Here is a 13,512-nt window from a genome sequence, read left to right on the forward strand (position 1 = left end):
CTTAGTCATATACTGTACATAATGCTACTTTACCTAGGAGATGTAAAATGCCTTAAAGATGTAACAGCCTTAAAGAAATTCAGTAGAGCAAAAATGCAAGTTCTAAGAAAGTTAACATGTTGTATTTGTTGCACTGATGTAGAGGAATACTGTTCAGTAGAAGTTATCCTCTAAAAGACCTTGAGGAAATGGAGCAGATGGTTCCATGTGCTATCCCACTTAAATTCAAAGTGCTTTTATAAATACTCAGAAAAAGTAAAATAATATTTTCCTTAGTCTTTTATGTAAAGAAAAGAAGGTAAAAGATTAGTTTTGTCAGTATTACAATCATGGTGCATTTATTATGGAATTCTAAAATAAAAGATTGACTTTTTTTGCATTAAAAATATTTTCAGCTCAAACGTTTAGAATGGTTCAGTATGCCTTGCTATTGGGACTATTTGTACATTGGATTTCTGTATTCATACACTCTATAGGATAAGGAAAAATTCCAGTTTGGGATGAGACCGGGTAGGCCCCAATACGGACTGCACCATTTGGTCATGATAGTCAGTATGTTTGCTTGGCAGTGCAATCTCCACAGATTATTATACCTGCCGACATTTTTAATGAAGAAAACAGTAGGAGACCTGAGGGACCTACTGTGCATGTGCTGATGGGCTGTGTCTGCGCCACAAGTACAATATGTTCTGGACACCCTGGGCTGTCTATGCCTGCACAGATTGGCCATACATCACATGTGCTTTAAGTCTGCTATGTCCAGAAAATAGTGTATGAGGCCATTCAACTGAAAATCTGGTAGGTTACTGATAAAAACAGGATTCTGCCATCAAAGCAGTAGAATTGGCAGATATAGGGAGTAACTATTCTAGGAATCCTTTATAATTTTTAAGAGGCATCCATCTGCAATATACAGGCTACAGGATCTGGAGTCTGGTACTTCTCTGCTCTAGTTAAATACTGTTTTGCTCCTTGGCTTCTATCCTATTTCCAGAAGAGGAAATAGCATCTCTTTCCCTCTCATGGTTGGTGATTTTTTTTCTCTCAATCTGTAGCTTTGTTATGGATCAGAGGGAGCCAGGGGCCAAAAGTGACTTGCAATCCTCAGCTCATGCTGGTTTTTCTAGACATACTGCTTAGTAAGAAAATAAACTAGTAAGGGGTAAAAGATGCAATATGGTGCTTACCGCCCTATTTCAGCACATTAAATATGTACAATCTGCACTTTATTCCAACTAAAAATAACACTCAGATTCATACAGTTTTCTTTTATATATTAAATAGAGAAATCATTACCATGAATTATAAAGCAGGAAAAGTGTGGCTCACTGTGTCTGTCACTCCAGAGTTCTGCATTAGGATGGATGTGGACAGTTTGATGGAGTGGATTGAGTGTACGCCCAGGAGTGAGACAGGAGACATACCTCTGCAAGTGTCATCAACTCATCCTGAGATTTAAACAGGTCTTTTAAGTCTATATGTTTCTATCTTAAGAAAGTCCAGATTTAGACAACTTACTCATTTTTTTTTAACAAGACTCAAGAATTTATGACCTACAGCTTCAACCGATGTCAGTGCCAGCCACTAAGTATCCAAAACTGAAGTCTCAAACTTGAGGACAGAAAATTAGTAGGCAGTTTGGAAAATGCTGGCCTCAGCTTCCCTGGGCTGCTTCATTCCTAGAGTGGTGCTGGAATGGCCTTATCCATCTTTGCAAAGTGATTGATAGAAATCTGCAACTGAGAAAGTGCTATACAAATAATTATCGCTCTATCTCACAAAGCCTGATGACCATTTAAACCATTTTCTGTAATATCATTCAAATTTCACAATATAATTATCCTTGTAAAAACAGATCAAGTATGCCTTTTTGTTTGGCAACTATATAACATTTTACAGTTTTAAGGCACAACAGCACAGTTTAGAATGCTAAACATCACATTTACAAATGGAAAAAACTGCACTCGGAAGAGGGATCTGCATTAGACCACACAGACTGCAGCAAATTCATCACTAGAATGCAGAATTTCTGATACAAAATTTACTGTACCAATCAGCTAAATCAGTCGTTCTTAAACTCTTGTTATATGCTGGCAGTTGTTGGTCATAGTATGCCAGCTTGCTTTCTTGCCTCCCCTTGCCAAATTAATTTCAAAGGTGGTTATAAACATTCCTAAAGTTACCTTGTCCCTCAAGTGATTCATATTGTTACCATTGGGCTGCTACTCAGTTATGAAATAAAATCATCACCTGCTGCATCACTGGGGCAGAGGATCTGCTAGACTTTGTTGGAAAGGCTGAGCAAATTTGTAGCAAGTATTGTTGCTATAATTGTAAAAATCTAATTTTGCCACATGTTCTGTAATTCTGGATGTCCATCTCAATTATAAAGAAGGGAAAAAAAGATCTATCATGGCTTATAGAATTGATAGTTTTTCCAAAACTGATTCACTTAAGATACGCAAGCATATGTCAGTTGAAGCACAGTCTGATGGGCACTGGGCCATATTGCATCAAAATGGCATTGTGTCGCAATAAAGCCTTATATGATACAATTTTTATTTTTTTTTATCCTGAAACGCACTTTGAAATCTGTCCATGTCTTGCATGCACTGCTTATGGACTGTAAGCCAACAAGACTGTATCAGCAGGATGATAGCTGCCCAGCAGAATCCAAGGGAGGCGGCAGTATGCCATCTGTCTTGGCTAAATCACCAACAGAACCGTGGCGTATTAGGCACAGGGGAGTTTTAAAAGTCTCCTCAGGTCTTTCAGTGGTCTCAAATCTAGGATATTGTAATTAAAAAAAGTTTGGTCTACCCAGGTCTCTTTGCTGACTACACTATTAAAATTTTTCATAACTAAGGAAATATTCTGCAGTCAGGAATCTGGTTTATCAGATCAGCTAATGTCAGTTTCCAGGTCTTGCAGGAGAAATAAGAATACGCCTCACACAGTCTTCACATCTTTTTGGGGAAATGTACTCGGAGTATCCACCAAATTGAGGAGACTCTTTTTCTCTTCCTCCAGATTTGCTTGCCTTCCTGTTTACAGACAGGCTTTCCCCACAATGAGCACCAAATGCTCTTCTAGCAAATGTTGCAACTGCTTTACACAGGAAAGTCATCTGGGCTTAGAAATACACTAGTTGCTAGTCTGCTTTTGAAATGCATTTTAGCAGCTGTGCAGAAGGAGAGACCTTAGGGGTTTAGTTAGTTTAGCATGGGATAACTCAGCTCTTTGCTGACCAGCGCCAAACATCAGACTTGTCCCTGGCAGTCATATATGGGCGACGCATCCTACAGGGAGAAAATGTGGAGATGAGGATCCGATCTATCCAGAGGGACACAGCTCGCCGCGGACACTCCAGCAAGGAGTGCCAGCACAGACCCGGGCAGAGGGAAGGGGGGACGATGTCCGCATCCTCCTAAAGAGGGGAGATGGGAGCAGCGCGGGGTCCCCCAGCGCGGCTCAGGGCCTGGGAGCCACGGCTCCCCTCAGGCTCCCCTTGTGCCCTGGGGACCGAGGTTCCCTCAGCACCCGGGGGGCCCACACCCCTCTGCACCCGGGGGCTGGGGTGCCCTGGCTGCCCTCATAGCTGCGGGACTGGGAGCCCTCGCTGCCCTCACGTCCCGGGGACCTCGGTCCCCTCAGGGTGCAGGGGTGCCAGGATCCCCGCAGGGCGCGGGGCACCCCGGACCCTCTCGCTGGTCAGGCTGGGATCCCCTGGCTGCCCTCAGGCGCAGGGGGCCCGGGTCCCCCTCAAGGCGGAAGGGCCGGGAGCCTGTCGGCTGTCACCGACCCTGACAGCGTGGGGGCTCGGGCTCAGGCTCAGGAGGCAGCCCCCGCGCCCCTCACGCCCCGGGCCGGGCCGCTCTCCCACGGCCGCCACGAGAGCAGCCTGCGGCCCCGCGGGCCTGGCGGCCGGGGACCCCCCTCCCGCAGGCGGGGAAGCCCGGCCCGGGGCTGCCGCAGGCGGAGCGCCCCGCCCCCGCCCTCCCGGCGTGCCCCGCGGAGGGGGCGGGCGGCCCATGTCCGCGATCCCGGCATGCCGCGCGGCCGGGCAGCAGCCGGAGCAGCCGCGGCGGTCGCGTCCCCTCCCTCCGGTGTGAGACAGCAGCCGCCCGCGGAGCGCAAGTGAGGAGCCGCCGCCCGCGCCTCTCCGCCCCGCTTCCTTCTCTTCCTCCGCCCCTGCCCCGCGCCGCTGCCCGGCCGGCCATGCCGTCTCGGGCAAGGTAATGAGCCGCAGAGCCCCGGGGTCTCGGCTGAGCGGCACCGGCAGCAGGCAGCACTACCACCCGCGGGGCTGGAATGACTGGCAACCCAGGTGGGCAGGGCTGGGGCGGGGGGCGCGGCCGCGCGGGGGCCGGGGCAGCGGGGCACGGCGGCGGGCGGCTCGGCCCGGCCCCGCCGCCGGGCCTGGGGGAGCGGGGCGGCGCGGGCCGCGGCGGCTCGGAGCGGCGGCGGAGCCACTTCCTGGCCGCCGGGCCTAGCGCGGGGCGGGTGGCGGCGGGCCGGCCGCCGGGCCTAGGCGGCGGGGAGGGGGCCAGCCGCGGCCGTGCTCCGGCGGGAGCCGGGCCGGGGCGCGCAGGGCGTTTCCGGATCCGCGTCCGCCGGAGGCGGGATGGGGACGGGTCTGTCAGCGCCCGGGGCTCGGTGGGACGCCGCTGCGAGCTCCGAGCGGGCGGGCGGGAGCGCGGCGGCCTGCCCCCGCACCCCTCGGCGGCCCCCCCGGCGGCCTGTAACGTACCTGCCGGTGCCCGGTGCGTGTCAGCGGGCGGGGGACGCTTCACCGGAGAGCTGAAGCGCTGGGGGCCTGCAGCGGGCGGGGGGGACCGGGGGGGGGAGGGGAGCGACACGGACTCGGACCCTGTGTTTTTCCAGCCTGGGTGTCAGCTGGCAGGTGATCGAAGCACAGAGGCAGCAGGAGCACTTGTAGTCCTCTGAGGGTTAGTGAAACAGTAAAGGATTATTTATTATTTTTGTTTATCTGGGGGAAGTACTTGAGCTCTGAGTAGGCTGGGGTGAGGGCTTATACAACGTGGTGGGTTTTAAGGTGTGTTTACACCCGGTACTTCATCATAAGTGACATTTAAAGTCTGTTGATTTCTTTAGTCAAGTATAGGGAGTGTATTTCAGGTCTTGATTGCTTCTGATGTATCTGATGCCAATGTGTTCGCTCTAATGCGCAGCTGTGCTACTTCAAGAGTCAAAATTGTCATGTAGAAATTGTAAATAAATTTGGTGTTTCTTAATATCTTTTTTAATGTGGAAAATTTGGGGCTTTTTTAGTGTTTTTGAAAGTTTAACACAACATGGGATCCTGCTTTTAAACTTTTTAGCAGCAAAGAACAGTGACACACGTGCTTGGGAACATACTTACGGACAACGGTCCAGGTCACATACAGTTTGGACTAGGAAAATTGGGTGGATCTGAAGATCTATCTTGGCAAACACAGGTGTAACTTCAGTATTTATTGTGAAGGTAGCTTTCCTTTTGCTTGAACAGCTAGCAGCACAGCCTCTAGGCCTAATGCTAGAGGCTATTCAATTCTTAGTGGTCTATGGGACATGGTTATTTACGTTCTAATTTCTTCTGTTATTGAACTGTGTGGTCAAATAACTTGCTATTTTTTCCTTACTTAAAAACTTGCAAACCTTACTGGTGACATTGTCTTATAGCACCTGGGGGTTTCGGGTGAATTAAGAAGTCTGGTTTCTCTCTTGCTCCTTAGCTACTACCTTGCTTCAGATTTCTGGACTGCAGTCTGGAATTCTGGACCCTAACTTTTGACCTTCCCGCCTGGAACGAATTGGATGTGTCTTTGCAGTGGATGGCTTCTATAAATGCTTTGTGGTTGGATATATTTTGTTACAAGTTCTATTTTTTAGCCTAAAAGTACATCGTACAGGGGCTAGGAAGCTGACTTCTTCCACTATAGCATTGCCTGCAATAGGTTCAGTTGTGTTAGGCATGAAAGTAAGAGTGTAGCTGCTAGAAATGCTTTGCCTGCTGATAAGGCTGGTTTAAGAAGTTGGACTGTCACCTCAGTGCCTGACTCTGGTCAGTTCCCTGTGCTGCAGTTTGCTTCCTTAGCTCTCAAGCACAGCTGCTGTAAACTGGGCTGCTCAAATCATTATCCCAAAAGCCACAGCAGAAACAAAAATCTGAAAGCACTAGAGAAAGTGTGGCAGACCAGGGGAGCTTCATAGTGCGGATAGGGCCTCGTTCTGTTTCCATCACACCAGGTGATTAGAGCCCCTGCTAAGAAATGGGTAACATCTCGCTGATCCTGTCACTTGCAAGAATCTAACTTTATTCTTTCCTTTAAATATTATTGTGTTCAATCTGGTGAGAGAGCCCAGCAATCAAAAATGTTCACACAGTCCCAAACAGGAGAGCCTGTATTTTTCTATATGTTATGCTCATGTTTTTTAAAATCTGAGAAAGATGGCTTTGGTGATATGGAACCTGTGAGTCTATCAGTCTTTGTTGTATTGGCGTTAACTAATTTTTAGAAGTGATTCACATGCATGGTTGAAAGGAGATCTGTTATATAAAACTTGCAACGAGTGTTTCTTTTTCATAGATTGTTTCGGTTATGCTCTTCGAAAAAGCCCCCAACACAAAATATACCCGTGTATTCTTTCCTTCCCCTTTCTTTTCTGTTGACTGTTAGTTTCGTTTAGCTTAGGTGATGTTGCTGGTAAATGCTTTTTTGCAGGGCGTGGAAGAGGGAGTGCACTCACCAAAGTAATGAAAGCTGTAGTCATTGTAGTTGTTTCAAGTTCCTAAGGGGGGGGAAGGAACTGCTAATGCATGGGTGTATTATCAGATGGATAGTGTTTTCAAATGCCCATTTTTGTGTGTGTAAAAATGACTAGATTGGTTCTTACTACTAGGTCCAAATTCCTCTGAAGTTCTAGTAATGCTAATCAGCATTGGGATCTGGGATGAAAACTTTGTGAAACTGAAAGTTGGAGACCACATCCTTCTTTAAGGGAGAGTAGTTCTAGATTTTTTTTTTTCTGTACCTGCATGAATACAGTCATATCTGTCAGATGCACGTGAACTGGTTTTCCTGCAGTGTGTTGCATTGATAGAGCTGTGTATTGCAGAGGAAGTTGTCCTGATATATATGGGCATATTAGGTTGTGCACCAGACTTAAATGAATAGTAACACAAAAACTTTTTAGATAAATGTTGTATATCTGTGACAGAAAACAGTGAGGGGTTTTTTGAAAAGGCTATGTAAGATCTTGTTCCCCCTTCTAATCTTCCCAGTTTTCTAGACCTTTACTTCTTTTTTTCTTTCCTTTTTGTTTGACAGATCTCACTGCGTATACCCTTATATGACTTTTGGGGGAAAAAATAAAATCATGTCAGTGTGCAGGTCTTGTGTATGAGCAGAATTAATTTGGTAGAGTACCAAAGGTTAATTATATACTGAAACAAGCAATACCTTCCTTTGGTACAAAATGGTCTGAGTGGCAAAGCAAGTTTCATGTCCTTATGATGGTACGAAGCAGGAGCGTGAGTGCAGGGTAGCAGGCTAGCAAGTACAGGGTGCACCATGGCTTGCTTATTCTTAGGTGGAAGGGAGGAAAGGAAGATAAGATTTTAATTAACAGGACCTCTCTGTCTCTCCTGTCATAAATATAGGTTAGCAGGGGAGTACAGGGAAGAGTGAAAAAGAAAGTCTTTTGCATCTGAGAGAAGTTCCAGAAGTCTTACTAGGTTTAGTACTGAAATTCGTTCTTGAAAATGAAGTGTATCCTTCTCATCATGCAATGTAAGTCAGTGTTACAAATTATTAATTTCTTTTAGCGTGGTGCTGCCAAACCAAGTTGCTGCCTAGGTCTCTGTGTGTCTATAGACAGGATGAGACAAGACAGTAGAATATGGCTTTCCTTCCAGGTAGCCTATAACTTAAGCAGGAGAACAGTATTGGCTAGCACTTTATAACTGAGGACAAGTGCTCTGTATTTGATTCAAGATTGAATGGGAGGTATTGGCAGGGAGCAAAGAAGCTCATCAGAGCAAATAGGCTAAGAAAGTGATGAGAGTAGTGCTTTTTATGTGGCTGTAAAGAGCAGAGATGTGCCTTCTACAAAAGGCAGGAACTAGTTATTGTGGATGTTGTCTGTTCATAATGCTCGATTAACACATTGAATGACAAGCAGGGTGATAATAGGGGATGCTCTGTAGAACGAAGCTGAAACAGAGACTGTTTCTTCTGTGTTTGCATGTACAAGTTAAACAGAACGTGTTTCTTAGAAATAGGCTGAAATCTTGGTTTGGACAGGTCTGTAACTGAGAGACCTGAAAGCTGACAACATAGAGATGTTTGAGGATGTTGCTGAAATTACCAGAGAATGGGTGTAGAGTTGTGTATGATGGAAGTTGGTAAGGCTTTTCCATCCCTTCAGGGATAGTTGCGAGAGAGTAGAGGGCAAAAGGTGAGATAAAGTGTGCATAGGGAGAGAGAAAGAAATAGTCAGTGATATTGATGGCTGCTTAGAGATCTAGATGTAGTATCAGTTGTGAGGTGCCATTGTGAAGAGATCAGTGGAAACCTTGGGAAGAGATTCAGTGGGCTGAGGGAGATGAACAGGAATGTGTTCAGTTCTGAACTGACAACAAGTAATTCTCAATCTCCTTTCACATCTGAGTGTGTTGAATATGCTGATAAGGTTGGGAAGGTATGAGATCAAAGGGCTTTTTTGGTGGTGATTTTTTTTTTTTTGGTAAAATGGGGGAGCCTAAGTTTGTAATGTGAAAGCCTTTGTTTTTAATGTGAAGACAGAGGAGAATGAGGTGTGGGAAAGATGAAAGAAGGTGAAAGTGTGTCAGTGGGAAGCAAAAGGAACTTGGAGAGCAGATAGTCTTCCGTACAAGTATAGCCATGCTAGATCAGACCAGTAATTAGCTAGCATAATATCCTGTATCCAAAAATGGCTATCAGAAGATGCCTATGGAAAAATAAGAACAGGATGTATGTATGTGATACGTTACCCTGATGTTCCCTCCTAATGTCCGTCACAGGACAGAAGGAAATTGGTGAGCTGCCGTGTTAAGAAGGGAGTGATGCAGAATCGAGCGGTGATCTGAAAAGGTACTGTGGCTGCAGGTAGTTGTCGAGCAGTGGATATGACAGAATTGCAGTAGGAAAATAGACAGCTGTTATTTCACTAGTAGAAAACATGGCAACTTACACCCTTGTTACGCGCTCTCAGCGCAGAAGTAGAAGCAGAAGGTGGCTTTGGGGTGGGCTCAGCCAGGCTTGGGCTTGGCAAGATGGACTAAGTGATGATAAAAGAGCATGGCAAAGGTGGCTGTCATCACTCTGCATGCCAGTGGAAGGAAGGTTGGAAACTTGACAGGAAGGTGTTGATTTGAGTGGATACAGTGGCTCTAAGTTTTAAATATTTTATTGGTAAAGATTTTAAGTAATGAAGAATTTATCTGCATTATAGCAAATAAACTTGACAAATGGAACAAATAAGCAAGTAAAATTGACTGACTTGCATGATAATACAACTCGTACAGTAGAGCTGTCTTGGGATAAATGTAGAACCTGTACTTGGAAATAAATAGAATAATTAAATGATTATTTTTTTTGTCTCAAAATAATATCCATATGGCAGATATGTGTGCTACAGATAATGAATAGAACACACCAGCTTGTTTGTAACAAGTTTCTTGGACAAAAATTCTTAAGGCTTCCATATAACTAAAGAAGTGTGATTTTTTTGATTGACCTATTTTTCTTTTTCTAGATAATTTTTTTTTTAAAAGCCAGCTGTTCTCAGCCATGCTTTCTTCAGCCATACAAATTGGCTAGTCAAATCATGCTGATACTTTTGATGGAATGAGATACACATTTATTTTTGGGAATTATTTCCTTCTGTACGTCCCTGGGGGGGCGGGAAAAATCAGTAGCGCTTTTTGTTTAGAAAGAACTAGTGGCCATTTCTGCTTATTTAGGTGGGTAAACTATTTTCTTTTTCTGATGAGTAAAGGCAGGTTAAACATCACCCTGCAGAAACCTGAATGTAATCTCTTCTGTGTAAATGATATTGCTAAAAGAGTGTATGCAGGAAATTGGTGTTGGTGGTAATCAGGTAGTCTTCCACCCAGAACCAGGCACAGGTGAAAATTGTCATGTGAGCTCTTGAAGTACTGTGCTTAGTCTCCATCAGTGAGTTTTTTGGGTGAAAATAAGAGTAGTGTCTCAAAATGAGAAATAAGCTTTTAAAGCTACAGTATAATGTGATCATCATCAAGTTTATCCTTGCAGTTTCCCATTCCAACTTTGTCTAACACCGCATTTGCTTTTGTACTTCTGCTTATATGTTGCTAATGTTGTACACTGATTTTATTAGCATACAATGTTTGTTCAGGTCTGTGGCAATGTCAGTGTGTATAACTGATAAAATTGTTGTGACATAGGCTTTTTTTGAAAGATGATGTTAAGCATTGTCTGTCATGTAACCTACTGTCTGCTTGGCACAATGTAATTAAAGTGGAAATACTGCCGTGTGAACAGGAAAAGTGTGCTCCTGAAATGCAGGTGTGAGTTGAGGTAGCTGGGAGTAGTTCTTACCGTCACCTGGTGGAATGGCTGCAGTGTACCTCCAAGGGCTGAAGGCAGGCAGAGAAAGTAATTATTTGTAAGACTTTGGCAAGTACCTGCTCATAGAGTGGCTGCGTTTTGAGTTCTAAGTGGTCGTCTTTCAAAACCACAAACGTGTTACTGGCATGAAAAACGGTATTTTTCAGAAACAGATTTGAAAATTGTATGTCTCTTCCTGTGCACACAGGCTGTGCTTCACTGTGAGTTTGCACCGCGGCGTCCTGTGTCACCCAGGCGTCTGGGTTCTGGGTAAGGGAGCACAGGTGACGGGTGCTGGGGTCCTATCCCTGGGGTCCTGACGAGCCTACACCACAAACTCCCAGAGTGCCTGTGCAGGAGCAACAGTACAAGTCTTAAATTCCCTTCCTGCCTGAGAAACAGTGCGTGTTGAACAGCTAGAAATGTACAGGCCCATGAGATGACGGGCTCTGCTTTTGGTGTAAGTCTTACTCTAAGCTTAATTCAGTTCAAAATCCTTTAAAGCAATGTGGGCCATAGCAGCCCATTGGGCCACAGAACCTAGTTCTCTGGAAACAGTATCTTTTCTATGAAGCATTGTTTTCTCTGCTTCCTAAAGAAAGCTTAGAAACCGCTAGATATCCAAGCTACACGCTTACTGTAGTGGGAACAATGTTTTCAGTGGGATCTATTGTCTCTTACATTGATACATTGGAGAACAGTTACATATTTTAACAAAATTGTGCTCACCTTCTAGTTGGGTGATAAAGTGTGAACAGATCAGCTTGCAGAAAGCCGTTCCCAAAGACAGAATGAAAATGAAGTGAGTCTGTGGTTTTTCCCAGGGAGACAATAGGCTTACGTATTTTACCACAATGGAAAATTTTACAGATTGTTCAAAGGCTGTGCTGTGGGAAGTGAGGTTAGCTGAGAACACGTGTAGTTCTTCAGTTGATTGGGATACACATACAATTTTTTAGACTGTTCCATTTAATCAGCTTGCCTTCAGACTTAAGAATTTCAGACTTAATGCTTGACAATTGGAGATGATACAGGCTGCAGCACATCGCCTTAAAAAAAGCAATGCTCTTTGGGGAGGTACACTACTGAGAATCTACCAGTACTTACAGTAACCAACTGAAAATTTGTCTGTTTCATTGGAAGGCTAAAATAATTTGAATCCTCCATAATAAACTCTGCTGTTCCTCGAAGTGAGCTGGAAGTTTCCTGAGGTTTTAGGACAGGGAGAAAATCTGGGGGCTCTGTGGCAGACTGGAAAATTTGCACATGGTGTATGCACATTTACAGTTCATACCATTTGGAGGTGCAGTGCAGAACTTTGTTGTTGTTAGCATAATTTAGGTGAATGATGAAGGTCCAACTGTATTTTTGCAGTCTTAGTTGACTGTCACAAGCAAAGACTTTTACTTACTAAGGCTTTGCCTCTTGAGTACCACAGCCTGTTTTATGAAATAGTCCAAGCAAGTGCTCGGCAAAAAAGTAGATGTGATGCCACAGTGAACACTGAATGAGGAAAAGTCTTCCTGTGTATATCTGAAGATGAATTTGCTTGTAGTAGAGCGAAAGGGAATAATATTTGCCAAACAAACGTACTGTCAACTTTGCACTGTGAGAACAGGGCAAACGCACAATTTTCTTCATTTGAACCCTGTTCCAAATTGGTGGTGTATTGTCTTTTAACAGTCTCAAGTGAATAAAGTCTATGTGTGTGTGTGTCTTTAATTCCAGTGGTTTTTGCAAATATCAGCCCTCATGGTATTACTCCTCCAATTGTATGGAGGACGGGCTGTGTTTGAAAATAGCAAGCCTTCAGGACAGCTCAAGTAACAACTGCTTTTCAAAAATTGTAGCTGTGTTTTTCCCTTTTGGCCTTAAGATGTATTCAACTCCTTTTCTATGAATGTGTCTACCAGTTTTAATCATAGTGTTCTCTTGGAAAGTAAAAATTAAAGACTTTTCCAAGAACATGTGATGTTTCTCATTACACAAATTATAGTTAATTTACAGGAATGAAAAGCAACGACCTGTCCTGCTTTTTGTTAAATAATCAAGTGAACTATCCAAAGCTTAAAATAAAAATAGTAGGTCTTCTAGAGTTTGCTTGGGGAAAGCCCTCTGTAAATAATTTGAATAGTATGATTCCAGATATAATTGAACTGAACAAAATTCTATGGCGTTTTGGATGGGTGTTGTTTTACCAGTTTTAATGTAAAACCTCCAGTATTGCTCGTAAGGATGCATTTAAAATCATTGGTTGAATTTAGGTTTTGAAGTCTCATGTCCACAAGTTTCGTAAATTAAAGTTATTGTATTTTTAAAAAATGAAATCACGTAGTATGTCCAGTGAGAAATTGGCTTTATAATTTTCAACTTTTTCTGCAAAAGTTTATGCTGGGCTGTAAATCAATTTTCTGATATGAGGGTGGTTTAAGCTTAACGCAGATTTTTTAAACTCCCTTCTTATCAGCAAACAGTTACTCTAAAGGATAACAGCTCTTAACTTACATTTCCAGGTTTTTCCATGGTAAAGCCTGTTTTCTTGTTTTGCAATTTTTGTCTTGCAGAAACTTAATATGTGATTCCTATGTTCGTTATCAGTTACATACTAGTAACACCTCCATCTAATAAGTGGTTTTACATTGCTCAATAAAGCCCATAGTGTATTGTGTAAATACTTGTGCGCATTAGTAATGACTTTCATAAATGGCAGATGCTGTATTGCCTAGCTGTGGCATATACCTATACCTAGTTGTATTTTACTTTTCCCTTCTGGGAAGTCATTTTTCCTTATGTAGGCATCTACCTGAAAAGAGACTTGAGAACATCCTGAGAAAAGGCACTGGCACACTAGAATGCATTTCCTTTGCATGTTGCGATAATAATTACGTCAATTCTA

General features: G+C 43.9%; 1 protein-coding gene across 2 annotated transcripts in view; it reads left to right on the forward strand.

The window, feature by feature from the left end:
- Positions 1-4,100: 4,100 nt before the first annotated feature.
- The window catches only part of SMG1 (SMG1 nonsense mediated mRNA decay associated PI3K related kinase), a 67,574-nt gene continuing 58,162 nt past the window's right edge, over positions 4,101-13,512 (forward strand). The window contains exon 1 of one of the 2 annotated variants that reach the window (XM_080386647.1): positions 4,101-4,327. In XM_080386647.1, coding sequence (XP_080242773.1) covers positions 4,239-4,327 — 89 coding nt within the window. In that variant the 5' untranslated portion in view covers positions 4,101-4,238. The remainder of the gene's footprint in view (positions 4,328-13,512) is intronic. The other variant, XM_080386648.1, reaches the window with a different exon arrangement.

This window comes from Falco punctatus (genome assembly GCF_963210335.1).
Source record: "Falco punctatus genome assembly, chromosome: 4".
NCBI lineage: Eukaryota > Metazoa > Chordata > Aves > Falconiformes > Falconidae > Falco > Falco punctatus.